The sequence below is a fragment of the Mesocricetus auratus genome, unplaced genomic scaffold (genome assembly GCF_017639785.1).
Source record: "Mesocricetus auratus isolate SY011 unplaced genomic scaffold, BCM_Maur_2.0 Super-Scaffold_4256, whole genome shotgun sequence".
Taxonomy (NCBI): Eukaryota; Metazoa; Chordata; class Mammalia; order Rodentia; family Cricetidae; genus Mesocricetus; species Mesocricetus auratus.
The window spans coordinates 64,421,701-64,448,882 of NW_024429182.1; the positions used below are offsets into that span (position 1 = coordinate 64,421,701).

Consider the following 27,182-nt stretch of genomic DNA (forward strand, 5'->3'; position numbering starts at 1 on the left):
AACCCTACTCAGACCCAATCCCAGCATGGAGAGAGGAGGTAAGCACAAACTCAGACCCAGTCCCAGCATGGAGAGAGGAGGTAAGCATGAACCTCAGACCCAATCCCAGCATGGAGAGAGGAGGTAAGCACAAACTCAGATCCAATCCCAGCATGGAGAGAGGAGGTAAGCACAAACTCAGACCCAGTCCCAGTATGGAGAGAGGAGGTAAGCACAAACTCAGACCCAGTCCCAGCATGGAGAGAGGAGGTAAGCACAAACTCAGACCCAGTCCCAGCATGGAGAGAGGAGGTAAGCACGAACTCTATGCCCTCGTGAGGAGCTACTGGCAACTGACAGCTGCTGGAAAAGGGATAATCCGTCAGTTTTCTTTAAGGGCATAGCATCTACTTAGACTTTGAAGCTCACTAAATTCTTCCCCAGCCATGTCCCAGTTTGAGGAACTATCCAAGGGATATTTCACTATGTGAAGATGCTTAAGTTTCCAGAATTTCTGATTCCTAGGTGTTCTGCATAGATCATCCACCTGCTCTCACATATTGCCATCTTTCCCATTGGAGTCCTCATTTGTTTTAATCTTTTTTGTATGTGTATGAGTTCATGTGTATGTGGACACCTGTGCATGCATATGTAGAGGCCAGAGGACAACCTCTGGGTGTTGTTTTGTAGATATCAGCCATCTTTCAAAAATATTATTTATTATGTGTTTATGTCTGTGACTATATATACTTGTGCATATGTGTGCAATGGCACACTTATACACCATAACACATACGTGGAGGTGACAGGATAACTTGAGGGAGGTGTTTTCTCTTTCCATTATATGGGTCCTGAGGATGGACACGGGTTGTCAGATGTGACAACAGACACCTACTGAACATCTTGCCCCTCCCACTTTTCAGACAGGGGCTTTTGCTGGCCCAGCTCTTGGGCTCCATCTCTCAGGGCTGGGATTATAAGCATGTGTTACCATACCCAGCTTTTTAAGTGTGAGTTCTGGGGCTCCAGCTCAGATCCTCAAGCTCTGTACTAAGTGAACCTTGGCCCCTCAGTCTCCACAGTTGTTTGAAACGTCTGGACCAAGAGCTATAAACCCTCTGTTGTGTACATGTCTGGTTATGATGGCTTCTCTGTCCCTTAAACTGCGCTCTTTGTTTTGAGTTATGGCCATTTTAGGCTGAAAGGAACATGCCCAGCCACAGCTTCCATGCTCCTGGATTTCAACTCCAGCAGCTGAGTCTGTGGATCTCCCTGGCTCTCCAGATGCGGGACCATTTGCCTGTCTAAGGGGATGGATGTTGGAAAAACTGTTCGTCTTTCAGTTTGTTCCTTTTTCCTTGCTGCAAAGAGAGTGACAATTCCCAAGCTCTTTCCACAACTGAAAAACATCATACAGGTGCTGTGGTTGCACAGGTGCTTTCAGGAGATGTTCCTCATGGTAAGATAGAGACTACATATATGCTAAGGGAAGCAAAGCAGAGAGTAAAATGACCCATCTGTTGATCTTTTTTATCCAACTATCCTTCCTTCCTTTAAGATTTACTTTATTCTTTATTTATAGGAAAGTATGCATGTCTTTGTCCTTGCATGAGTGTCATGAAGAGGCCCAGAAGAGGGCACCAGATCTCCTAGTGCTGGAGTTATAAGAGGCTCTGAGATGTCTGAAATGGATGCTGAGAACTGAGCTCAGGTCCTTTGCAAGAGCAATACTCACTCTTAACTACCAAGTATCTTTCTAGCCCCTTCTGATTTTTCCTAATGTATGGAGTGTGTGTGTGCACACCTGTGCCTGTGTTCAGAGGCCAGGTTTGCTGTTCTCTATCCCATTGACATAGGGCCTCTCACTGAATCTGGAGATATGTAGATTGGTGATCAGCTAGCCCCAGTGATCCTCCTGTCTCTGCCCATCACAGTGCTGCAGTTAGAGGCACATATGCCACTCGACGCAACTTTTTGTTGGCACTGGGATGCAAACTCAGGGTCTCAGGCTTACACATGAAGTGCCGTTGATAACTGGGTCATATCTCCAACCTCTTTGTTAGAATGAATGCTGTACGACATTCCTTCTGACACTAAAGTCCATTCCAGTGACCCCAGATCACTTGTAAATCATACAAATGGCAGATATGGAAGTGAGGGCTAAGTGTTGGCATGCTACTTAGTGACTGGGTCATGGCCTGAAATCAGAAGGCCAATGACTGGGGAGAAGAGTAAAGGAAGTTAGGCATGGTAGGAAGAGTCTTGTCTGGCATTTCTGCCTAGAGACAGCTGAGAGAAGAAGAGAGCCTCATATGGCCAAGAGTCAGCCATTATGACTCATTAGGAGGCTAACAGTGTGCAAAGAAGCCAGACTGGGAGGTGCATCCACACAGAGAGGCACAAGGTTGGCCAACCACTCCTTAGACTTGAGCTTGGGTGTCATCAAGTGCTCTAAAAGTACTCCGGGCCTCTTGCTCTTCCCGGATACACCTTAGGAAGGAAGTGCACCAGGAAGGGTGTCCACAGACCTAATTGCATTGCAGCCATAGAAGGAACATACAATGTCATTGATAATCAAATTCACCCATGCACCCTCCATCTGTGCTGCCCTGCATTGGTGTCCTGTGGTTGCTCTAACAAATGACCATAAGCTGGGTGGCATCAAAGGACACAGAAACCATCCCCACAGTCATGGTGTTCTGAAGCCAATGTGTTAGTAGTTTGGCCATTCCTGTGAAGGCTTTCAAGGCAACTCATTCCTTGAATTTTTCAGCATCTAGAGATTCTTGGAGTTCTGAGGACTGTCTTCATCACTCTAATTGCTGTTCTCTGTTCACATGGCTTCTCTTCTATAAGTGCTTGTTTTCCTTTTCTGTTTGGGGGGCACTGAAACAAGGTCTGCTGTGGCCTATACTGGTTTCAGATGTGATATATAGCTGAGGCTGACCTTGAACGCTCATGATCCTCGGGCCTCGACTTTCTAAGTGCACCACCATGCCCAGCTGGCTTTCCTTTGTATGAGAACTCCTGGGAATGGATTCAACCCTTTCCTATGTAGGCATCCCAGGCTAATCTCCTCTCAGGCTTCAGTGTGTGTGTGTACATACAGATGAGAGGACAATAAGCTCAGTTGCCAGCCATTCCTCAGCTGTTGTCCATCTTGTTGTTTTGTTTTGTTTATTCCTTTGAAATAGAGTCTCTCATTGGCCTGCAGAGTACCAACCAGGGTGCCCAGTGAGACCCAGAAATGCAGCTGCCCAACTGTCTTTACTTCTAGTGCTGAGATTATACACCACCATGTTTGGGTTGTTTTTACGTGACTTCTGGAAGACTGAACTTGGGTCTTCAGGTTAGTAAGGCAAGTACTTTACCAACTGAGCTACCCTCACCTCCTGGGCTCTGATCCTCAGAGATTCCTTTTTCCAAAGAGAGCCATATTCACAGGACTAAGGACAAATATACTCACTGTAGTATATGACTCTGTTCTAATACAAGCAGAGTCTTCACATCTGCAATTCACAAGGTGCTACCTCAGTGATGAAACTAGCTAGATGGCTTGCTACCCTCAGCCACAGTGAATACATTGTGAAGACATTCAGAAGGGAGCCAAGCTCTCAGCCTGGCTGAGAGCAGATGTATAAGCAATTCTCTGTCTTTCCTCCCCTGCACCAAAGAGGTCTCAGACTGGGGGGAGTTATGCTGTGCTGTGAAGTGTTCTATGGCCAGCTGTCCTCTGGGCTCCAAAACACCCAGGCTCCACTTGCATTCAGCATGCTGTGAAGATGGAAGGTTTAATTAACTTTTTGCTCACCAGCACGTTGACTGTGCAGCTCATGCGATTTTCTTTGTTTTCGTCATGCATGATGGTCCTGTAGTCCAGGAGCCTCTCCATCAGCCGCACCACGAGCTTCACAAAAGTTTCCCCTGTCTTGGCGAGGTATTTATGCTTCCTGCAGTGCTCCAGGAGGCTGAAAAATAATTACATACACCTTGTTAATCACACTCCAAGAAAGAAACTTGAGGTGCGGTTTAAAATATTTCCCATTATTAACACATTTTAATTATTTCTGGGCTACAAAGTTCATTGTAGTCTAATTACAAGTCTCTCTGTCTCTCTCCTGACATAAATCCCACCGAGAATCAACACTTACATTTTATCAAATAACACTTTGTATTGCTCGTCTCCTCTGCCTCCTTCCACTTCATGATCCAGCTTAGTGATGATCTCATTTTCAAACTATAATTAAACAGAGGAAGCATAAATAATTAGCATGGCAGATACTCCATTTTGCAACGTGGGCCTCATTCACTTCTGCATCTTTGGGATCATGGTCAGATGGTTACCCTCTGCCTTTGAAACCTGATTTCATTTCAGAGATGCGGTCCCCAAGCTCTTGCAGACATCTGATGACTCCCAGCCTCAGAAAGAACCTTTTCTTTCTCTTCTAGTTACCAGAGCCTGGATGCATGTATCTCAATAGCAGGAGTAAGAGGCATAGAAGGAAAGTGAAGCCAACTGTAGGAAACAGAATCAAGGAGTAATGGAAAGAGATACTAAACTTTATCTCAACAAACAAACAACACTTGAAACAGGGTGTCGATTCCTGGAGAGGAACAGATGGCATTTTATTTGCTAGGTTAGTGTTCTGGCAATCTGAAAACATTCATGGGGCCACTTTACTGCCACCCCGTGAGGGATCTCCAATTCAAACAGGATTACAGAAGAGTCCAGAAAGAGAGATCAGCAGTCACCTTTAGATGGTTCATCTCCAGGCTCACCCTATCCTCCCCAGAGATGCCGAGTGGATAGCATGAGCATCAGAGTTGACTGAATATCTCTCAAATCCAGACTTAAAAAAAAATATCTAAGTTTAAGGGAGTCAGAAATTCCCAGAATGTTTCTAGAGCTTACTGGACTAGAAATAAACACCTTCATAACGACGTTTCCCAATTCCTTCCCTGATAGCTGGGTGGCACACCAGGTCAAAGAGAAATCCCAAGTTACTAGTGAGGGTGTTAGCAGGCAGGAAAGGATGGAGACATCCACACTTTGAACAAAGGATGGTGAGCAAGAAGGAGGCATACAACTAAACTCAGAGTTCAGAAAGCAAGCACGCTGTAGCATGAATGTGAGGATCTCCAGGATCTTTGAAAGTAGTCCAGCCATCCAGTTCTCAGCAGCAATCCCCAGGTCCCCCACGATGTCAAGGCTCTCATAAGAATGACAGCCCAGTGAGAGTTAGCCTCCTCCCTAGTGACTACTGTATTGAGGCTTAGAGGTGAGTCTGAGACACTTGTTCTCATGAAATGACCATGTTGCCTCTCACACATAAAACAGATATTTGGTGTTTTGTCATGCATTTGGAAATAGGATCTCATGTAGCCCAGGCTGGCTTCAAAATCAGTAATGTAATGAAGGATGAACTTGGGATCCTCCTGCCCCCATCTCCCAAGTGTTGGGATTATAGGTATGTGCCACTATACCAGATTTTTGGAGTGCTGAGAATGGGTTTCCTGTGTGCCGGGCAAGCTCTATTTCTACCAATGAGTTACATCTGTAGGGAGGCAGGGAGTTGAGACTTAAGGTAGATGGAGCTCAGGAGGTGGACTGCTTGGTACTGAAACAATTGGCTCTCTGAGCCTTGTCCAACCAAGCAATAGACATGGGACACTGACATGGGGCATGTGAAATGCTACTGTGGCAGTGGCAAAATGGTGGGTTCTGGAGAAGCAGAAAGTAAGGCCTAGGAAAGAGCCTGCAAGGTGGCACAGACTCTCCTGTAGCAGGCTTTCTTGGGCCACAAGCCCCCAAATCATGACACAGAGACTTATTAATAAAATGAAGGCTTAGCCTTAGCTCAGGGTTGTTTCTAGCTAGCTTTTTTAACCCATTTCTATCAATCTATGTGCTGAGGCTCATTTACCTCATGCATATACTGCCCGTCCTGCCTTCTTGTTTCCTCTCTGTCTATCTGTCTGGCCTCTGGCTGGCTGGACCAACAGCTGGCTGTCTGGTTCACCTTTTCTGCCTCCCCACCAGCCTCACCTATCTCTGTTCTGTCTTGCTATTTTTATTAGACCAATCAGATGCCTTAGGCAGGCAAGGTAAAACAGTAACACATCTTTACCTAGATAAACAAATGTAGCATAAATAAATGCAACACATCTTTACATAGTTAAACAAATACTCATTCCACAACACTCTCCCATCCTCATCAGGATGCTGCAGTACCCAGAGCCTCACTTTCATCCTGCTGTGCAAACATAAGACAGGGCAGGAGGGGTTGAGGTTGCTTCTTTCTTAGCACTAAAGACTTGGCAGCTTCCCAGCAACCTTAGCCTTTCTGAGCTCCTCATTCTTTCTGATCTTCTCACACTCTCCTCCCAGATAAATACCACTTTTTTGATTGTCAGGCTTAAGAAGTTCAAGGCTTTTAGAAACAGAGACGGTTCCATTGAAGGAAGAGATTGACTTGACTTTTTTCCTTTTTTTCAATGTGGAGTCTTAAGAAAAATACTTTCGCTGTAAAATGACTACCTTTTGCTATTTGCCTGCAATGACTCTACTCTTTAAAAAGGATTCATTTGAGCAGCCATTTGCTTTGGACTCTCACACAAGGGAGATCTCTTACAATTAGCCCTGAGATGGCATTTCAAAGCAGTCCCATCTTTCAGGGGGAAAACAGAGTGGGATGCCAAAGATCAAATACGTGTGATTCACAACAAATAGTTGTGATCTAAAAGAGAACCAATATCTTAATTCAGACATACACTCGAGCACCCATGTTGAGGGATACAACTGGAAAAGTATAGAGAATTCAGAGAGGAAGGACTTATCTTAGCACTGGCAGACACACTGGTCAGAAGGTATTGGGATGTTGGTCCTATTTTATGCAAATACCATGCTTTCTCTGCTTCCGTGTCTAAACCCAGCTTACACTCACACTTGGACAACCAGGATGTCTTGGACCCTTAATATGCTGCTCACCAAACTTTTCTGAGGAATTTAATGTTGTCTAAAAAGAGTGGCTGAATGGTGGGTGCACCAGAGCACAGGGGACTCTAGATTTACTGAATGCCAGTCTTAAGGTAGAGCATCTGCACAAACACCTGGCAATTCTGTCACCTACAAGCAAGGCTTACAGCAGCAGGGCTCTTCAGCTAGCCTCTCATTTCCGTGTCTTCATTCGTTTTTTACAGAACATACTAGGATCAATATGCTAGTGTACTGTGACCTGTTATCATAATCAGAATTAAGTGGCCCCATCCCAATAAATTGGAGACAGTCCATTTGCTGACAGAGCAGGTCTGCTTTTTATAAAGGTCATGTTTATTGTGTCCCTTGTCAGGCTGCACCGTGGTAACAGGCAGCAGGGCTCTGTGGCTAGGATAAAATTAGAGTATGGTTATTGTGCTACTCAAAAGGTGGCAGAGGCTCACTCACTGATGTAATAAGCAGGATCATTATATTTTCTTCTTCTTGAAATCACCAATATTGCTACAAAAATATCCACAGTGTCTCCAACTTAAAATATGGAATAAAGGCTCTCAAGTCTCTGATAGCAGTATTCCCCTGAGAACATTAAATGTAAGAGACCATCCATCCAAGGCATTCGGAAGGGTGCTTTTCAACTGACGCTGATGGGCTGTCCTCACAGTGGCATTGATGTTGTGAATTCAATTAACTTTAGAAAAAAAAGCTATTGCTTCCCATTCTTACTGCCAAAGTCAGCTCAGGGCTATTGAATACTATTTCAGAGACTATGAAGTGTGGATCCCAGTCACAGACAATCTTAAAGTCAATGAGAATTCATTTGAAATGTATAATTCTGGGTTAGGGTTATTGCTATTAAAAATCATGCTTGTGTGTGCTCATGTTTCTACCCACTGAGCCACCTTATCAGTCTTACTGCAATTGCTATAATATAATTATACGTGTATTTAACCAAACCTGCATTGTGTCCAGGATTAGTCATCACAGAGATCTGGACACAACTAATTCAGCATACAGACAAAGGCTCAGAGCTTATCAAGAGCTGGTTGAAATCATAAATTGATGAGTGGAGCCTGCTGCGTCTAATAACAAAAGAGTTTCCTGTTACCCTTTGACCAAAGTGCTCTACTTTCCCCTTGTTCTCATGAAAACAAGCCCAGAAACACTTCAATGTAGGAGCATGGTGCTTTGCCACTTCCTGGGTTCAGAGAGCACCAAGGAATCTCCTCTGTTGTCTCCTTTACCTCCAGATGGAGCTGGGCCAGTCTGCTGGAGTCATGTACATTTCCTCAAGGGGTTTACCAGAAAGCACAAGAAACAAAGATGGTTGACTGAGTCAGGGTAGAAAATGTGGCCCTGAGGAAGCCTCAGCAAACACAAGCCACTCCTTAAAAACTTCCATTCATCCCGCAGCTCTCCCTATGACATCTTAACAGTGACGGGTTCTCCAGTCTGTCACTGGGCCTTTAATCCCTGTGCTCAAATACATTAATATTTTTATGTAGATTGCGTTTATCTTCCCTATCCACTGTGTAAACTTAATTACACACTTAATTAATCTCTAGGATTTCATCCCATATTTAAAAAACCTCTATATTCACCCTGTCTATCAAGTAGACAGCTCCCTGACTTTGAAGCTTGCCTGACCTGTTCTTGACCTGGGAGACCCAAAAACTGTACTCTTGGGGTGGGGAGGCCTGGGCTGCTTGGCTGAGATACCTTGCAGACACTCGCAACTCAGCCTGGAGAGGGACTTTTGGCTGGGCACAATTACTGTGAACTCAGTGAAAATAGCCTCAGAGAGAGTCAAGGTTGACTTAGTTGAGGGAGACTATGGGAGGTTGAGTACATCTTTGCTGGAAGGCTTTAAAGAACAGAATTCACTATAATAGGAACTCTTGGAGTCAAAGGTATTGGTTGTCAAGATCTCTCAAGACCACCTTTGAGAATGAATTCAGTGACGTGAAATCTATTCCCCACATAATGGTTCCTCTAGAAGGAGCCAATGCAGTATGACCACATATTGTTTAGAAATGAAGAGCACAAATCAAAAAGTCAACAAATAAAACTCTCAATGAACTGGTGAATAAGCAAGATAGAATTTCCACCAAACTTATTCACATTCACTGTACAGTATAAATTGTACTGGCTTTTTAACCAAGTGGCAGAAGTTTCCTGCATCCACTTGGGTTATTCAATTATTTGCTTAAGGTTAGCAGCATGGACAGAAGGAAATTATTCAAACAGAAACTTAGGAACTGAGTTTCGGATGGCACCAAGATGATTCATGTTTATATTGTTACTACTAAATGGGAGTGTCTGGAGGTGGTGGAGCAGTTTACTCAGCTTCACAAAGATGACATGAAACAGCCCCATGATTGAGAACATAATTTTCCCTTTCCCACTGCAGTTTGTATCAATGGTATGTGGCCTGCATGGCCATTTGCTTACACTTCTCAGCTGTTAGCACTGTATTTTCTAAAGCTGTAACAAATGAAGTTCTTTAAAAACATGTCAGGAGAGAATTTAAAGCATTTTTTTCTTTCATTTTTATGTTTTGGAAATAAAATGCAGTGCGAGGCTGAGACTCTGAGGGTTATGCATCTGGAAGGCTGTCAGGAAGATGGCAGAAAAGTCGGGGTAAGGCCAAGTGAAGGTTCATCATCCCATCACCAAGGCTGGTGTGTGGAGGTGGGCGACAAATGGGGCTAGAAGATCCTCACCACTCCCACACTACTTTAGGATGGGGTGGAAAGTGGAATCAGACAGAGGACCATGGGGGAACAGGAAGGTTGAGTGGAGGGAGTCATAGGTTAGAAGACAGATCTGGCACCAGTGAGACCTCTAGTGATCTAAAGGGATGACACCAACTGGCAAGCTAAGCAATAGTGGAGAGACCACCTTAAATGCCCATTCCTGATAATGAACTTGATGTCTATAACCATCCTAGAATCTTCATCCAGTGACTGATGGAAGCAGAGGCAAACACCCATAGTTAAACACTGAACTGAACCCATGGAACCCAGTGACAGAGAGAGAGGAGCGATGAGCAAATTGGCAAAGAACGGGCTGGCAAAACCAGCAGAAACAGCTGATCTGAACAAGGGGGAGCTCTTGGACCCCAGACCTTGACATTTTGATCCTCCTGCCTCTACCTCTATAGTGCTGGGATTAAACACATACCACCATGTCTGGTTTAATCAGTGCTAGGGACCAAACCCATGGCTTTGCACATGCCAGGTAAGCACTCTTCCAACTGAATCATATGCCTAGGTATAAAGAACTTCATGGAGCTGATGGCTCATGCTGAAATCTGTCCAGAATTGAAGAAACCAAGATGACTCAATGACCCAAGGTAAGGAATACAGCCCTAGAAAAGTCACAGGCTACCGGAAGTCATAGTTCTTGAATGGGTAATCCTGTGCACCTCCATTATACCACTGTAAGAACCCAGCTAATGGGAGAACCTTGGAGAGGCTGCACAGGACCAGGGCATGGGGATCCTGAAGGAAGTTTTCTGCTCTTCCAGCAATTGTATTAGAAAGAACATGCTAATAAAATGCTACCACTGTGGCTGAGGCATGCAAGGGCAACCACTCCAGGAAACTCTGGGAAAGCCAATTTGCAGCAGCACAGGCTTCTAAAACTCCAGTCATGGTTAGATACAATTTAATCTTGAGTCAAATGGAGGTTGCCCCCTGAACCCAGTAGGTCACCTCCAAACTCCAATTACAAGTCAAAAATACAACCTGGCCACAATGCATATTTCACGAACATCAGCATATCAACTTCTCTGCTATGAAAGCACAATCTTTAGGAGATGCTATGTCCTGTGACCAAAACACTCAAGCTGCCTAAAAACAAAAAACCCTAATGCCTTCCCCTCACTCCATTAGGTTTGTGCATCTGCTATAAAGTGGAGGCAATTTAAGCCCTCACTGATGTGACTAATCAGGTTAGATAATTGCATTTGTGGTGGATTAGTTAAACAGCAGCCAACCATCCCCATCCCAGCACTCGTGGATGGAGAGGCAGGCTGAGCCAGCTGTGTCCTGGGGGCTGAGCATGCACTCAGTCAGGATGTGCCTGCAAATGTTGACTATAAGCAATAGGGGCTATGCCTTCTGCTTTAAGAAAACATGCTGACAAGGACTAGCCAAACTGAAAGCAGGAAAGTGCCAGAAGGCTAGAGAAACTCAACAGACAAGTGCTGTGGTCCAGGGGTGGGGGTGGGGGGGAGGAGCAGGGATGGGAGAAGGTTTAGAGATGAGAAAGGGCCAGGAATGTTGAGTCTTCTCAAATGATTGTGATTACAAGGCAGAGAGGGCAAGCCAAGGCCACTGTCACTAACTTTTTCTAGAAAACCAAATGACCAGGACAGCAGCAGAAAAATGGGGAAGGTTTTGGAAATGGCATCTTCCTGGGAGGCTGAGGTTAGCTGATCTTTTCCCTACCCACATGAACAGACTGACACAGAAGAGACCTGCTACAGTTTGCACGTCTAGAGTGCCCCCAAAATCCATGTGATAGGCACTAGGTCTCCGGGAAACCTTTTAGTATGGGAGGTACATAGGACAATAAGATGTATCTTTGAGGGATACATACCATGGCCTCAGCTCTTTCTTTTTCTCCTTGGTCCTGGGGTGAGTGGCTTTGTTCCACTACTCCTCCAGTCCCATTATGATTAGCTGCCCTACTAAGGCCTCAAACAAGATGGACAGTTGATCATGAACAAACCCTCTTAAACACTGAGCCAACACAAGCCCTTTCTCTTTATAAATGGATTATTTCCTGTATTTGTTCTAGTGAGGAGGTATAGCTTTCGATCACAAGATTGAGTCAACATGCTTTACAGTTTTTGTATTTTGGTTTGCTTCACTTAAAGAGTTGTCAAATCATGCAACCCTGTGTCTCAACACAAATGGAAAACAGCCAGAGAGTTTGCTGCAAAATGATGGAGTATGAGACCATGCTTGGTCTGATACATCTCTTTTGTGATCTGCTTGTCTATGGCTGTGTTTTTACTTGCCTACATCCAAGCAAGGTATGTTTTAAGTCGTGAAAATGCTTACAGAACATGAGCTGGGATTTGGGATAATCACTTCTCTGTGGTATTACTCAGGAAGTTTAACTTTCTGCAAAAGCAAAGGACAGAGTCTGAATGCTCAAAAGGAGGACAATGTTAGGACTGGAGCCTCTGTGCCTGTGGCTCTCATTAACCTCTCTCATTTTCCTGCAAACCTGGGGTAAACTAGAACAATGGGAGCACCTCCTTAGAAGACTGTTGTAGGATATTTAGAAACCTCCACAATACAGCAACCAGACACAAAGACCACAAAGAGGGAGGAAGTGCAGAAACCCACCTCCCATTCATCTTCATTTCAGCAACCCTGACCTTTGTTTTGACCCAAAGACTATGTTTAAAAATTGAGAAATGGTATAAATGGTTTTAACGGCATTTGACTTTAGTTTTCTGGACTTGTGACATTTATCTATATAAATACTTTTATCTCCTTTTACCTGATTTTTTAAAATTTAATAGCAGTTTTCACAAGTCTTTTTTTGTGCTTGGTTCATATGAAATTCAAAAAGTCAGATGAATTTTATGCCTGGGAAAAGTATTTTAGATTATAATTTATAGTTTCAACAAGCCTGGAGTGACACTGGAGCCAGGCTTTAGAGGCAGCAGTGGTGGAGGCAGGTCAAAGCTTGCAGCAATAATATCAAACAATTTGGCAATAATGTCAAATGGTACAAAAGCATTTTGATTCCCAAATTGCATTTCTGAGTATGTATACTAGGGAAACATTCAATATGATTCAAGCTATGTGAATAAGCAGGTGCATAGTATACTTATTGGTAGTGAAAACTGAGCAGCCTAGGGCAAAAAAAAAAAGTAAATGGTTCCTGAAGTATTATATCTCCATTAAAAATAGATTTAAAAATTATACACACACCACATATGTTATGTATATTCATATATATTGTGTGTGTATGTGAATGGGCATGTATGTGCAGGAGTACATAGACCATCTACAGAGGCCAGGAGTGCACAGCCCACCTGCAGAGGCCAGGAGTGCACAGCCCACCTGCAGAGGCCAGGATTGCATAGCCCACCTGCAGAGGCCAGAAATGCAGAGCCCACCTGCAGAGGTCAGGAGTGCACAGCCCACCTGCAGAGGTCAGGAGTGCACAGCCCACCTGCAGAGGTCAGGATTGCACAGCCCACCTGCAGAGGTCAGGATTGCACAGCCCACCTGCAGAGGTCAGGATTGCACAGCCCACCTGCAGAGGCCAGGAGTGCACAGCCTACCTGCAGAGGTCAGGAGTACAGAGCCCACCTGCAGAGGCCAGGAGTGTAGAGCCCATCTGCAGAGGCCAAAGGGAGATATTGAGTGTCCTGTTCTCAGTCTCCACCTTATTCACCTTTTTGGTTAGGCTGACCAGCCAGCAAGCTCCTACAACCTATCTGTCTCCTGCCCCAGCACTAGTATATGTCAGAATGCTGGGATAGGCTTTTTTTTTTTAAACAACGGTTCTAGGGATTCAAACTCAGGTCTTCATGCTTGCACAAAAATGTTCTAAACCCATTAAACCCTCTTTCCAGTCTCGAGGGACTTTAATGTAGGATTTAATGTAAAGTCCATATAAACGCCAGTTTGGGACAGCTAGAAGCCAAGGACTAACTTCCCCCAAGATGAAGACAGAGGATGACAGATTCTTCAGTAAGGATGGTCACAGCCTTTACTGTGAGCCGTGGAGACTGCTTTTATGTGTGTGTCACCTTTAGCTTTAGAATCATCTGTGAATGCCTTCCAGTTTTTCTGTGTGTCTCTCCAGTCTTCACACTCTTTGCACATTTACAGCCTTACCATTTGGAAGCTCCGGGTGGAGTGGAACTCACACTGCATCATGTCAAAGAAGATGGGGATGGTGGCTTTTCGAAGCTCTGTCTCAGGAATCAATGTCATTTCCAATATTGGGCCGACCATTTCTGGGATGAATTTTATCTTGTGTTGACCTTTCAATAAAGAAATGTGACATCTATTATTTTAAAAAGGGGTGGATTTTCAAAAGGGGTTTAAGAACACAGAACACAGCAACACAGACTCTGTGATTTTTGAGTGGGGATTCCCATGGTTGTGAACCCAACCCCTTGCTTGTAAGGAGTTTGAACACCTCAAGCCATGTATGGACTGAAAGCAGAGGAGATGGCTCAGTGGGTAAAGCATTTGCCATGTAAGCACGCAGACTGGAGTTCAGAACCTCAGTACCTACTTAAAAGCTGAGGGAGGCATGGCAGCACAGAGGAGGCAGAGACTGGATCCCTGGGGCATGATGGCAAGCTGGACTAGCTGACACAGCAAGCTCTGAGCTCAGTGAGAGACCCTGCCCCTCAGTACATAAAGTAGAGGGCATGGAGAGATGACTATCTAAGTGCAAGTATGGTTTCTACACACATGGAACACACAAGCACGCCACACCCATAAACACATGTAGCATAGAATTCCTGCTGCTGCAAGAGAACCACTTAAAACCGCATTCCCTTTAAGTCTACTACAGGGCTGGTCTAGTCTCCACATCTGTAAAGTGGAGTTGAGAAGGTTGAATTGTGAGGAAATCATGAGCAAACACACCATCCTCTAATTGTGTCTCAGGCCAGCAAGATGGTACAGTAGGTAAAGGTGTTTGCCACCAAGCCTAATGACCCAAGTATGATCCCAGAGCCCACATAAAGGTAGAAGGAGAGAGCTGACCCTGCAGGGTTATCCTCTTATCTCCACTTACATGACATGGCATGTACACATATACAATAATAATAAAAATACTTAAAAACTGTCTTACTTATTGTGTTTAGTGGTATTTAGTGGTACTATTGCATTCTTTTAGAGCAGTTGTTTAGAAGTTTGTTTTGAGACAAGATCTCCCTATATATTGACCAGAGAGGCTGGTTTCACAAGAAGTCAATTGTAGCACAAAAGTCAAGGACATGATCACCATCTGATACTTGGTCAGACAGAGCAGGGAACTGGGGCTGGAGAGCCAGCATCTGACAAGCATGGGAGGTGACACAGAGACAGTGCAGATGGTCTCTTAGATGCCTCTGTCTCCAAGATGGCATGTAGAGGAGTGGTCCATGTGGCACCTCTGTGAACTACATGACAACTTATGAGGTACTCTGAATGACTGCACACAGAGCCCCGACTGGGACATAGGACTACAGAAATAGTAGGGTCTATTGCCTTGGGCTGCTGCTTGGTAGGGATGCATTTATGTGAAGAACAGCTTTGTTGGGCTAAGGAGATAAAAATTCTGCCTTGCCAACAAGAAGACCTGAGTTTGAGCATCAGAACTTAAAATAATGAAAAGCAAAGGTGTGGTGGGATATACTTGCATTCCCCGCACTGGGGAGATAGAGAGAGATGGATTCCTGGGCTTCATCAGCCAGCCAAACGTACTTGGTGAGCTCCAGCCCTCTCTGAATGTGCTGTCACTGAATTCAGGATGCTTGGGGAATGGCACAGATATGTGGGGTTTGATGAGAGCCAGGGAAGGCAAAGGGAGAAAGCAGTAGCAAGCCCTGGCTCACAACCCCACTGGTGAGGCTTCCAGGAAGCTCTCTACAGGAAGGCAGGCTGACTGTGGTGGTTAATCTCTGTGGTCAGCCAACAGCATCTGGAATTAAATCAAGCAGCTTGGCACACCTGTGAGGGATTTTTCTTGGTTAGATTACTCAAAGTGAGAAGACCCACCTAAATCTGGGCCACATCGTCTAGTGGCAGTCTATATAAAAGGACATAGAAGAAGGGAGCATTTGCTTTTTGCCTGCCTACTCTCGCTCTTGTTAGCAAGTTCATCTACTATGGTGCCGAGGCACTCCTCTGCTGGTATTACAACCTACTTCTTTGGGATTCAAACACATACTGGAGACCAGCAGTTCTCCAGGTCCTCCCTGGGATGCAAGCACAAGACTGGGGATGCTGAGACATCATCCAGTTTCAGGGACTGAACGATTATGGGTGTCTTAGCCTTTATATCATGAAGCAGCCACGTGGGACTACTCAGACCACAGCCCGTAAGCTGCTCGAAAACAGACACACACGCATGTGCACAGCTGTTCCATCAGTTCCGTTCCTTTAGAGAACGCTGACTAATACACCAGCTTGCTGAGGGGATATGATGAGGCAGGAGTGGTGCTCCTAGGCAGCGGTCTCTCATCTCTCATCAGAGTGCTTCCTTTATCTTCAAGCCACTGCACTGTAACTAGCATTGTCTCATTCCAGCACATAACAGGAGGGTGCATGAGAAACGATACGCCTGAGTGAATTATTCGTGACATCTTGTTATTAACACCAGCTAGATGATCTGGAGTTAATTAATCTTATTAATACTTCGACACAATCGGGAAACATAATGCGGAATTCGCTTTTCTTTATAGCTCAACGAATGCAGATTTCTGTCAAGAGAGTCATTAAGTAAATGTGTCTATTACAAATAACCATACATAAAAAAGCAGACCATTCTCATAAACCAAAAGATGTTTTCATGGAATGGACACCGGTACAAAGTGTGATCCCTGATAAGGAACCTGAATTTAATTAGAATCCAAGTTTCCAACTTTGGCTCAATAGTTAGTATCTTGTCTGAAGCCGCAATGGTGTGATTCTGCCCATTTCCCTTAATGCTTAACACTCCGGAAAGGCAGGCAAGGGCTGCAAAGTGGCTCCTGAAAGTGCCATTATATTCAATTCCTCAGGTGACATTTTCCTTGTATTATGCCTAAAAGATGTCAGAGCCAATGCTTCAGAAAACAGGAGATCGTGACAGCACGTTGTTCGTCAACCGTAATTTCAGTGTCATAAAGTTCTAGCTGTCACTCGCAGCTTTTATTGTTCTTAGCTGGGACGATCATACAAGGCAGAACAAGTGGCTGCAGGAGCAGCCATTGGAAAACTAAGCTACAAGAAAGAAGGGCTTTATACCCATGCGTCATCACCCTCTCTTCTGGTGCAGGAAAAACTGGGCTGGAGTAGCCTGAGACCTCTGAGCAGTGACACCCTTGGGGGCAGAGCTGTCACAAGCCCATAGACCCTGAGTTAGTAAGGTGGGTGGGGCTTTCTGATGCTTGTTATTTGTTTATTTAATTATTTTGGACACCCACATTTTGGGTTTCCCCTGATGTACATCAAGCTGAAGTCTAATGATGGACCTAGATGTGGGCCAATGAAAGTCAAGGGGACTCGGGCAGTTTTCTTTTCCTTTGGAGAGAAAGGAAGAGCAGGATGACTATGATGGCTTGCATGAGCAATGTCCCCATAGTTCAGGTATTTGAACACTTGTTTTCTGGTCAATGAGTCTGTTTGGGAAGACTATGGGACCTTTAGGAGATGCAGCCTTGCTGGAGGAAGTATGCCACTGGGGTCAGGCTTTGAGAGTTTACAGCCTTGATCCACTTCCAGTTTGCTTTCTCTGCTTCCTGGGTGTAGACTGAAATACGATCTCTCAGCTTCCAGTTCCAGTAGCCTGCTGCCATGCTTCCTCTGCTATTATGGACTCTCTCTGGAACCTTAGGTGACATGGATTGCTTCTTCTATATGTTGCTTTTCGGGGCATTGTGTTTTATGACAGCAACAGAAAAGTACTTGAGGCTCTTATAACCATGGTGTAAGACAGACAGTCCACCTTTGGTCTCCTAGATGTATTCTCTACCCCTAAGACATGCCTGGTGTTTCTATTCTAGTGATAAGATGTAGTGCTAACTCCTCTGAAAGTGACACCTGGCTTTCTCTAGAAGCCAGGCCTTTCTCAGTACCTTCCCCAGTATCTGGATGTTTGCTTAACAGCTCTGATGTTCAGAAATCCAGCCACTGTGCAGGGAAATTGTAGGAAAACTGTGCACACACAAGGATCACAGAACAGAACCTGTCACCACCTTCTGCTAGGGTCCATTGTGCAGTATCCAGGTTTAATGAAAGGCGACCAGTTTGCACATTCCTCAAAACACCAGTGAAGGGAATCCCTACAGGAAAAATAGCCCATGCCAAATAAGGTGCAAACAAGGTCTCTCTGTGGGCACTTTTCTTCCAACCAGATCGGGTCAGGGAGCATGTGCTAGTTCCTGAGAGCTGGATGTAATAAACAAAACGAGATGGTGGAACCAAAGTGAGAGGGAGATGAGGTGGCCCCAGAGGCCTCCTCCAAGCACCTCTCATAAATATCAGGAGAGCTGGGTAAATGAACACAGTTTTTCCTACTTTTCTTTTGAAAGAGTATGGTTTTGACTTTCTTTTTTACATGTTGAGTTCTGGGAAGAAAAGGCCTGTTGCCCTGTCCCAGCCAGCAGCGCCTCTGGGGGACCTCTGTGTGAGACACCCCTCTCCAAAGACCACACGCACTGGAAGGGCAGGTGGAGGGAAGGCATCCGGTGCAGCGGTGGAATGACAGGTGACTAATTCTAAGGTGAGGAACACATCTGATCCGACTTCTATTTTTATTTTCTTGGCAGAATTGGCTGTATGTGCCTGCCAACATATTCCCAAACCTGAGCCCATTGGAAAAAAAAGAGAACAGGAAGCTATGTGGTGGAAAATAGGTTGTGCACATCCTGGGAAATCATGATGGGCTGCTATGAGTTTGAAGAGCAGCAACCTGCACAGTGCCATTGGCAGACAGACATGCCTGAACACTGGGGAACCATGGCAGGAAGAGTCCTTGCTGGCCATGATGATCCCACAGAACCATTCTTAGAGCCTACTCACAGGAAATCCAAGGAGGAGCAAAGGACTTATTATTTGTCAAAATAAAAACAAAACCAAACAAAATCCCATGAAATTCTGTTATTTGCCTAGCAGGAATCCAACCCTGGCAGTTGTCCTTTCTTGCAGATCACAAATTCTTGTTCATTAATTGGCCAAGGTCATGGCTTCCTTTTGATCTCCTACTTGTTATCACGCCAAAATTGATGTTTTGCTGCTGATGAGCAAGCTGTGAAACACTCAGGCATTAGCCATGTCCTCACATTAGAGAGTAACAATCTGGGGAGGGGGGCACTGATCCTTAGTTAGCTTTATTCTTGGCATGGTGAGTCAAAAGTCTCTATTGCTGGGATCATCTAATTAGAACATAATGGCAGATGATGTCAAGAGAGTTCACCACTCTGGGAAAGAATAGGAAAGTCTGAGACTGCAGACTCCCAAGGAGGCTCTGTGGAGAACCTCACTCTTCCCAAAGCCCATCTTTCTTTCCTTCATGACTGTCTTGGCAAATGACATAAAAGAAATGGGGCCGGGTTCAAGGTCAACCCCTGGAGCTTCAGAGGCGGCACTGACAATACTTAAAAATAAACATGTAGTTTGGCTACTGGCAGAAGGAAAGAAATCTCCAGTGAGACAGCTATGGGCAAGGTGCACATGCTCCTAGAAATAACTGTCACTCATGTTTCTGTAAGAGCCTTAAAGAAACTCACTGAGTAACCCAAAACAGATTTAAAAAAAGGGGAGCATAAAAGTGTGTGTGTATGCTGGGGACAGAAAGGTATTAGTGGAAGTAAGAGGGAAAAAGAGAGGGCAGTGGGAGTATTTTCAAAAAATATGTACAGGACTAAAACAATAATTCCATTATTATATAATTAAGATATAATAAAACTTAAAAATAAAGGCATAAAGATCAGGGTCAGCGTTAAAAATGTAAGACAGGAAAACATACTAAGGTCACTGCTAAGAGCAAAACAAAACAAAAACACAACTATATAAGACACACATATTGGAAAGTCAAGAAGACTCATCAGTTAGGATAATCTCTGGCCAACTGATGTCAGAGCTCAGTACTGAAGTTCCCTCTTTCCAACCAGCAGCCCTGTCACTGCAGGGCCACAGCAGGATGCTGGGGATGCCTGGGGCAGCAGCCACTGCTTGTCAGGGAAGAAGGGCACCTCATTGTACACTGATCCATAAGACCTCTGCTTGGGTGACCTCAGGATCTCTTTTCTTCTCTCTTATTTGCTGTGTGCATGCAAGTCTATGTCCAGAGGAGTCAAAGAGACAGGCCACAGTGCAGCCTGGCAAGTCGGATGGAACTCATATCTTCTCCTTTGTGGATGCTGAACCTAGAAAGGATCTGGACTTTCCATCATTCAGTGGAGAACTACAGTGTAAGGTACCCATCATCAGGATTCTGTCTCTCATTAGTCTCCTTCTCACAGGCTAACACATTGTTCCCTGCCTGGCATGATTCTGGTCATCAGGCTTTCCAGGTCAAGTGACATATATATCTGTCAGCATGTAATTCTGAGAAAGAACAGAAAAATTGACCAAGATGACCCATTCCCTGTTCCAACAGCCCCAGAATTTCCCTACTGAGCTCATCCTATGTACACATCACAGGATTATTTGGCTTCTGGACTGGAAGTCTTCTCACATATTTTCCCAACCCCCACAATGTATAAAGTAGACTATTGAATGAGAGAAATGCAAAAGGATCTAGTCACAAGACAAAGGTCACAGAAGCAGGCCAGGGCAGTGGAGGAAAGAAAATTCAGTATGACTTAGCAAACTACCCACTCTATCCTTAGGGTCCCTATGCCAACACAGAGATGGCAGAAAGTCAGGAAGGGCAAGATCATTCCTGTAGGGTCCATGTTGCAGAGATCAGCAGGTTGGAATGCCCAAGAGCCAAGACTAAGGCTCTTCATATACAGGTTAAAGTCTTACATGGAGTATCCCTGAAGGGTCCTTAGTCAACTCCAATTCTGATACCCAATATGCGTGAGATGGTTCAGGTTCTGCATGTACTGGATGGGTACAGCAGTCACCACTGCCCTGACAGCTCTACACTTTCACCAAGGAACTCTACCCCACATCTCTATGCCCAGGAGCCTAGCTGGAGCCTCAAGAGAAACTATGCTACCAGCATTGCCTATAGAGTATTATCACATATAGAGTATCTATAGAGTTTCTCAGTCTCATTTTCCCAGATATTCTACATTTCTATTCCAGGTAAAGATCCACTCAAGAAACTAAAACCAAAACCAAAATATCTAGCCAGGTGTGGCAGCACACATCTGTATACCAAACACTCAGGAAGCTGAGGCAGTCTAGATTGGGGTGCACAGTAAGACTCTTGTCTCAGATTCAACAATAATAACAAAAAGAAAAAAAAAGGAAAGAACATTAGAGAATTCTGGTCTTCCCTGCAGATGAGACAGGATTTCCCTTCCCACATCTGACATGGAGAGCTCAGAAGGGTGGGTAGTCAAAGGGACAATGAGAATCTTGTTCAGGTTATCAAGAGGTAACTTTGATCCTGCTACCTTAGTAACAGAGGCAGCCCTGCAAAGTCTGCTCCTGTCTGTCACAGGGTGTCCAGGTGTGTGATGGAGTCTAGTACCACACTTTCATCAAAAACCATGCTTCACTCTTGTCTTTCTAGCTATACTTTCCCTGATGATCTCCAGGTACCTGGGCAACAGCTCCATGGTCTGGGACATTTTATATTTTTGATATAAAATCTGAGTGCAGAAAGAATATGGCAATAAGGACCTAGTATCATGACTAGGTTCCCAGTAGGAACACTAAAAACAGATGTCAAGTACTTTTTGGTCACTAATTTCTTTAAGAAACTTATCTATGAGAAAAACATGCCCTACATGTTTTTTAAAAATTATCACTTTATATATTAGTAATATTTTGTTTTTATGTATATGGGTGTTTTGCCTGCATGCATATCTGTGTGCCACACATGCATATAGTGCCTGAGGGGGAAGGAAGATGGTTTTGGATCCCTGGGACTGGAGTTACAGATAGTTGTGAGCCATCATGTGGATGCTGGGAACCAAAACCAGGTCCTTTGAAAGATTAGCCAATGTTCTTAACCACTGAGCCATTTCTCAAGCCCTATCTATCTATCTATCTATCTATCTATCTATCTATCTATCTATCTAGTGTGTGTGTGTACATTTGAGTGCATGTGCATCATAGCATAGGCAGAGGAAAACTTGCAGGGGTTGGTTCTCTCTTTCAACCACATGAGTCTTAGGATCAAATTCAGGTCATTAGGCTTGTTGAGAAGTCTCTTGAGCCACAGAGTCATCTTGCTGGTCCTTGGTTAAGATTTTAATAGAAAATTCCTTATTGTGACTGACGAAACATACTGGGAACATTGTCAATAAATTAATTCCTGGATAAAATTACATTTGTTTTATAATACCATTAAACAGATCTCTCACTGCTTTGATCACATCAGCACACCATGCTACCACCACCTGGTGGCAGGGTAAGCAAATGCAGAGTTTGAGTATGTGAATAAACCTTTTAGGAGGTAGATTCTGCACAACTGAACACAATGCGTTTTGGCAAATGTTACAGTCTGGTAAATGGCTCCCAGTAAATACAAACCAAAGCAGAGCAGTATTTAGGAGCAATAGCAGTCTACCTGATATCAGAGTGCTCTTTCTTGATTCCTTATTTGCCCCCTTTAATCTGTTTTCCTTACTGAAAATGGAACTGAGCAAGGAACAGTTAATACTATCCTAGGAAGAGAAGGAATTAAGGTCTTTGAGATATCCCAAAGGGGCTGGGAGGATGGCTTAGTTGGTAAAGTACCTACCGTGCAACCATGAGGAGGACCTGAGTTCAAACCCAGAACCATATAAAACAAACCTGGGTAAGGTGACTCATGCTTGTAACCCCAGTGCTGGGGAGGTGGAGACCAGCAGATCCCTGGGGCCTGACAGCACGTACTTAGCCAACTTGGCAAGTTAGAACTGAATGAGCGATCCCGTTCTCAAATAAGGTAGACAGTACTAAGGAGCAAAGGTGAACTATGACTTCCACATGCACACACACGTGTGCACACAAACTGTGTCAACACTGGAAAATGGGGCCAATGTCACAACACAGAGGGAACTCAAGGTGTTCACTCCATCTCCATGATGATGTCCAGCTACTCACCCAGGTTGTACCACATGTCTCTGATCTCAAAGCCAATCTGCCTCCTCATGTCTCCATACCTAGAAACCAGAGAAAGAAAGAAGCCATGTTAGTCTACGGAGTCTCTAGACTCTGGACTCAGATGAAGGTGGTGTCAGATTTCCAACTATATCTGTCACCAGCAGGATTTCCAGGAGAGCTCCAGGTGGAAGTCAGGCCCATCCCCAACAACAGCGCACAGTGCTAAGGGAGCTTGGAGAAGCTGTGAAGAACAGCCAGAGCATCCTGTGTTCTTCAGTCACATGGCTCCCGGACCTAAGGGAATTTGTTTTCCATGCATGCTGCTGTTAGCACATCCAGACACCTGAGAGCATCCTATCCACAGAAGCAGCAGTCTCCCCACAGGAAAATGAAACCCTGGAGTAGGGGAAGCCTGCTTCCAAATTTTCCTCATTCTTCTTTATCACTTTAAATGTAAGCAAAAGCTTAACACCCAAATATGTCAACAAACATTCCACCAGTTTTTGTTTATCTGGGAAAATAAATGCTAATTTTCCTCCCGGTGGGCAAAGAGAGGAGGTGTGTGTTTCATGAGTAAACAGAATTTGATGCTTCAGAAGATAAACCTTTATTAGTTTGTGAGCAATTTAACTTTTTCTTTTAGTGCCTAAGGAAAAAGCTGATTATATTAAAAATAATAATTTGCGAAATTATCATACAGCATTGCAGCTGAGCAGCTGTATCGCCGAGCTTGCTCCGTTCGTCCTTGTGGCGGCTGAGGCGCCAAGGAAAGCTGATCACAGATGATGCTGTCCTGGCTCTTCAGGCAAGCATCCTGGCTGCTAAATCAACAACTCCCAGCTGGCTGCCACCTTATTAAAGTCTCTGATGCCCTAAGCACCTGTCTGTCACTCACAGCAGGAGGGTTACCGCAGCATGTTCATCTCAGCAGCGGAGAAAAAAAAATATAATCCAAACTACATACACATGCTTTCTCTATGAGTGATCTGGTGTATATACATATACATAGGTATATGTATGTATATATAATACACATGCTCCTTTCCATATACATATATATACACGAACATATATATAAGTAAATACACTCTTCTGCATATTGTATACATATATAAAGGAAATAGAAAGTGGGATATAAGAGGGGATGGGATCTAAAGGGAGGGAAAAATAAGAGTGGGTAATGGTATATATGTTAAAAAACAGAAGAGGGACTGCATTGGGAGTAGGAAGGAAATCAAAGGAGGGGGTCTTGGGGAAGGGCATTGAGGGTGGATAAGAACAAACTGTAATGATACACACACACACACACACACACAGAGTCACAAACCCATTACTTTGTATGCTAACTAATGTATATGTGTATGTATGATGTATATGTGTAGGGCATCCAGGTACAGGTGAAGCTACAGAACTGGGAGGGCTGCACCTTCCTTTCTGGCTAAGCTGGAACCTCCAGACCCAGTCCAGTAAGCCAGCACAAAAGGACAGGTTGTTGTTAAAATGTCTAGGTTTATCCAGTAACGAGACACAACCGTGACTCAATGATCCCATGTGGAATTTTATTGGTGGACAGGAAAGGAAAGGGGGGTGAGAGGTAACCAACCTGTGCAGAGCTGAGAGAGAGAGAGAGAGAGAGAGAGAGAGAGAGAGACAGACAGAGAGACAGAGAGAGAGGAGAGAGGATGAGATGAAGAGAGTAAGAGAAAGTAAGTAAAATAGAGAGAGATGAGAGTAAGAGAGAAGATGAGATTAAAAAAGAGAGTGTAAGCGGGCAGGGATCAGTCCTTTAAAGGGGTCCTTTGCACCTGTGTGGTTCTCGCACAACTCTGGGCTGGCCAGAGCGCTGCCTGAGTGCATCCTGCCAGGTAACAGGGCAGGCCAGCGTAATGCCTGAACCTTTCACAAGTATTCTCAGTAAATCAGCAGATTCGCTGTCAGGCAGACTCACTTCCACAGCAGTGGGAGGCCTGATCCAGCCAGTGAAGACATACCACCAGCAAATCCTGTGAGTCTGGTCTCATGGGTGACAGGGACACACCCTTCCATGCTTGACTCTCCCTTCAAATTGCTCAAGGGTTCTGGAACCTGAACACATTAAGTTGTTCATCTTTTTGAGGTTTCTCGGCAGCCACTGCCACCTGGGCCCAGGTAAGAAGCAGTTGGCATCATGGCAACCTGTAAACTTGGCATCTTCTGTCATTTATCAGGGGGAGAGGAATCACATTCAGACTTTTCTTCTGGGGCTAATGAACTAGTCACTATCAGATACAAGGCCTCAGACAAGACGGCACACAGCATTGCGGCCGGTGACTGCAGAACACAAACACCCTCAGCTCTTTAGCCCCCTTTGATCATGTGTTCATACCCTCAACCCACTTATGATGCCAGTGGTACCAAAAGTGGTATCATTAATTCCAGCTTTGAACATCTTGCATCCAGGCTATGGGGAGGGTTTCTTCTCAAAACACAAGAATGTCTAACAGTAGGCTTCATGGGTGTCTCTTTTTCTCTACCCTCAACTCACCTCTTGCTCTCATGTCATCTACTGATTACAACTCTAATAGTTTAAAGGAAGCCCTGGAATTTATTTTGCCAGTATTTCACCTTTCTCAGCTGCTAGTCAGCACGATGCCTCTCCCTTGCTGTGAGTCTGGTCTCATGGGTGATGGGGACACACCCTTCCATGGTGAGGGCCATGAGTTTCTCCTATCACGTCTGTTTTCTGGACTCAGGTGATGATTTGGCATGGCAGTATTTGAGAACCAGGGGATTGGCACTGATCAGAGCAGGTGTTTCTCATGACAGCCAGGCCTACAGCACGAGGAGCTGAAGCTAACGTTTAACAGTCAAATAATACAAGATGCCTGGAAGCCCAGATAAGAAGGGGGAGTCGCACGGTGGAGGGCAGGACTGGAGTTCCCTGGCAGCGGGCTTGATCCTTCCTTTGCATTTAATAAGAAGGCAGATCTGATGAATCTATACAAGCTTCCTAGTAATTCCCAAGCAGGGCAGCAGCTGTCAGCAGACCTCAAGAGGGCTTGCGGGGAACACTTCTACCTTCTTCTCTTGGAAGAGAAAAATGATGATGATTGAGAGTGTCTGCTTGAAGCTCATTTCCTGGAGGCAGACCTTGGAGCTGGGGGCAACTGCTGGGATCACAGTTAAGTGGCTCTCTTACAGTGCAGAGTCAGGGAGCTGGCCCAAGCCTGCAGGGAAAAGCTGGATGACTTCAGTAACAGGGCAAAGAGAAGAGAGTCCAAGACCTCAGATCGCAAGCCCACATTGTTCCCTGCACTACACACACTGCTGAGACCCGGTGACACATCTTCTTCCAAAACGCTTCCATCTAATATCATTCTTACAGTGCCATGTCACCCTTCCAAAGAGGAACCCAGGACTCAGGGTGCTGAGCAGGTGACAAAGAGCTTGGGTGACCTTACTTCTGTGTGTCCACCCACCAAGTGCTGTGATTTGGACACTCTGGTCTCCAAAGGTCCGTGGGCTACAAGTTTGATCTCCAAGGTAATAGAACAGAGAGATGGCAGACATTAAGGCATCTAGAGGATGGTTATATCATAAGAATACTACCCTTGGGATGGATAAATGTCTTTCAAGAGACTGGCTTGGTTCTCTTAGTCAGATCTCTTGAGAGTGAGTTAGATTTCTCAGGACAGAGTTAGGTCTCCAGGAATAGATTAGTCATGGAGAGAGTACGTATTTATAAAGCAAATCTGCCTCATTTTTCTCTCTCATGAATACTCCTCTGTATTCCTTGCTTCCCCTCCACGCTTCACTACCATGCTATTATGCAGCACAAAACTCACAGCAGAAGCTGGAAAAATGCTGGCCTCATGTCCTTGAAGTCTCTTACCTCCAAGATGATGAACTAATGGCAACCGTTTTTTCCCGAGACAGGCTTTCTCTGTGTAGCTTTGTAGACCAAGCTAGCATCAAACTCACAGAGATCTGCCTACCTCTGCCTCCTGAGTGCTGGGATTAGAGGTGTGAGCCACCACCTCCCAGCATGATGACAACCCTTTACAAAGCACCCAAACTCTGTGTTAGTGACCTAGACACAGGTGAGGAACAACAATGTTGAAGGACTTGGGGAAAGCAATCCAGAACATTAAATGTTCCACCCTCATTTAGTGCCTTGTTACTTGGTCAGAGGTTCTGGAGGAATACAGAATCTGTGGCTGGAGTGCCAAAGGGTGGGTGGTTAGGACAAGAGAAAAAGGAAGGAAGGATGACCAAGAACTGGG

The 27,182-nt window shown here is 44.7% G+C and overlaps 1 protein-coding gene across 2 annotated transcripts in view; it reads right to left on the minus strand.

Annotated features, from left to right (window-relative positions):
* Positions 1 to 27,182, minus strand: part of Dock1 (dedicator of cytokinesis 1) — a 495,662-nt gene that overhangs the window by 62,659 nt on the left and 405,821 nt on the right. For both annotated transcript variants that reach the window (XM_040752573.1, XM_040752578.1), the window contains exons 32-35: positions 22,921 to 22,979; positions 13,846 to 13,994; positions 4,131 to 4,216; positions 3,791 to 3,947 (exon numbers count right to left, since the gene is read on the minus strand). In XM_040752573.1, the coding sequence (XP_040608507.1) occupies positions 3,791 to 3,947; positions 4,131 to 4,216; positions 13,846 to 13,994; positions 22,921 to 22,979 (451 nt within the window). The remainder of the gene's footprint in view (positions 1 to 3,790; positions 3,948 to 4,130; positions 4,217 to 13,845; positions 13,995 to 22,920; positions 22,980 to 27,182) is intronic.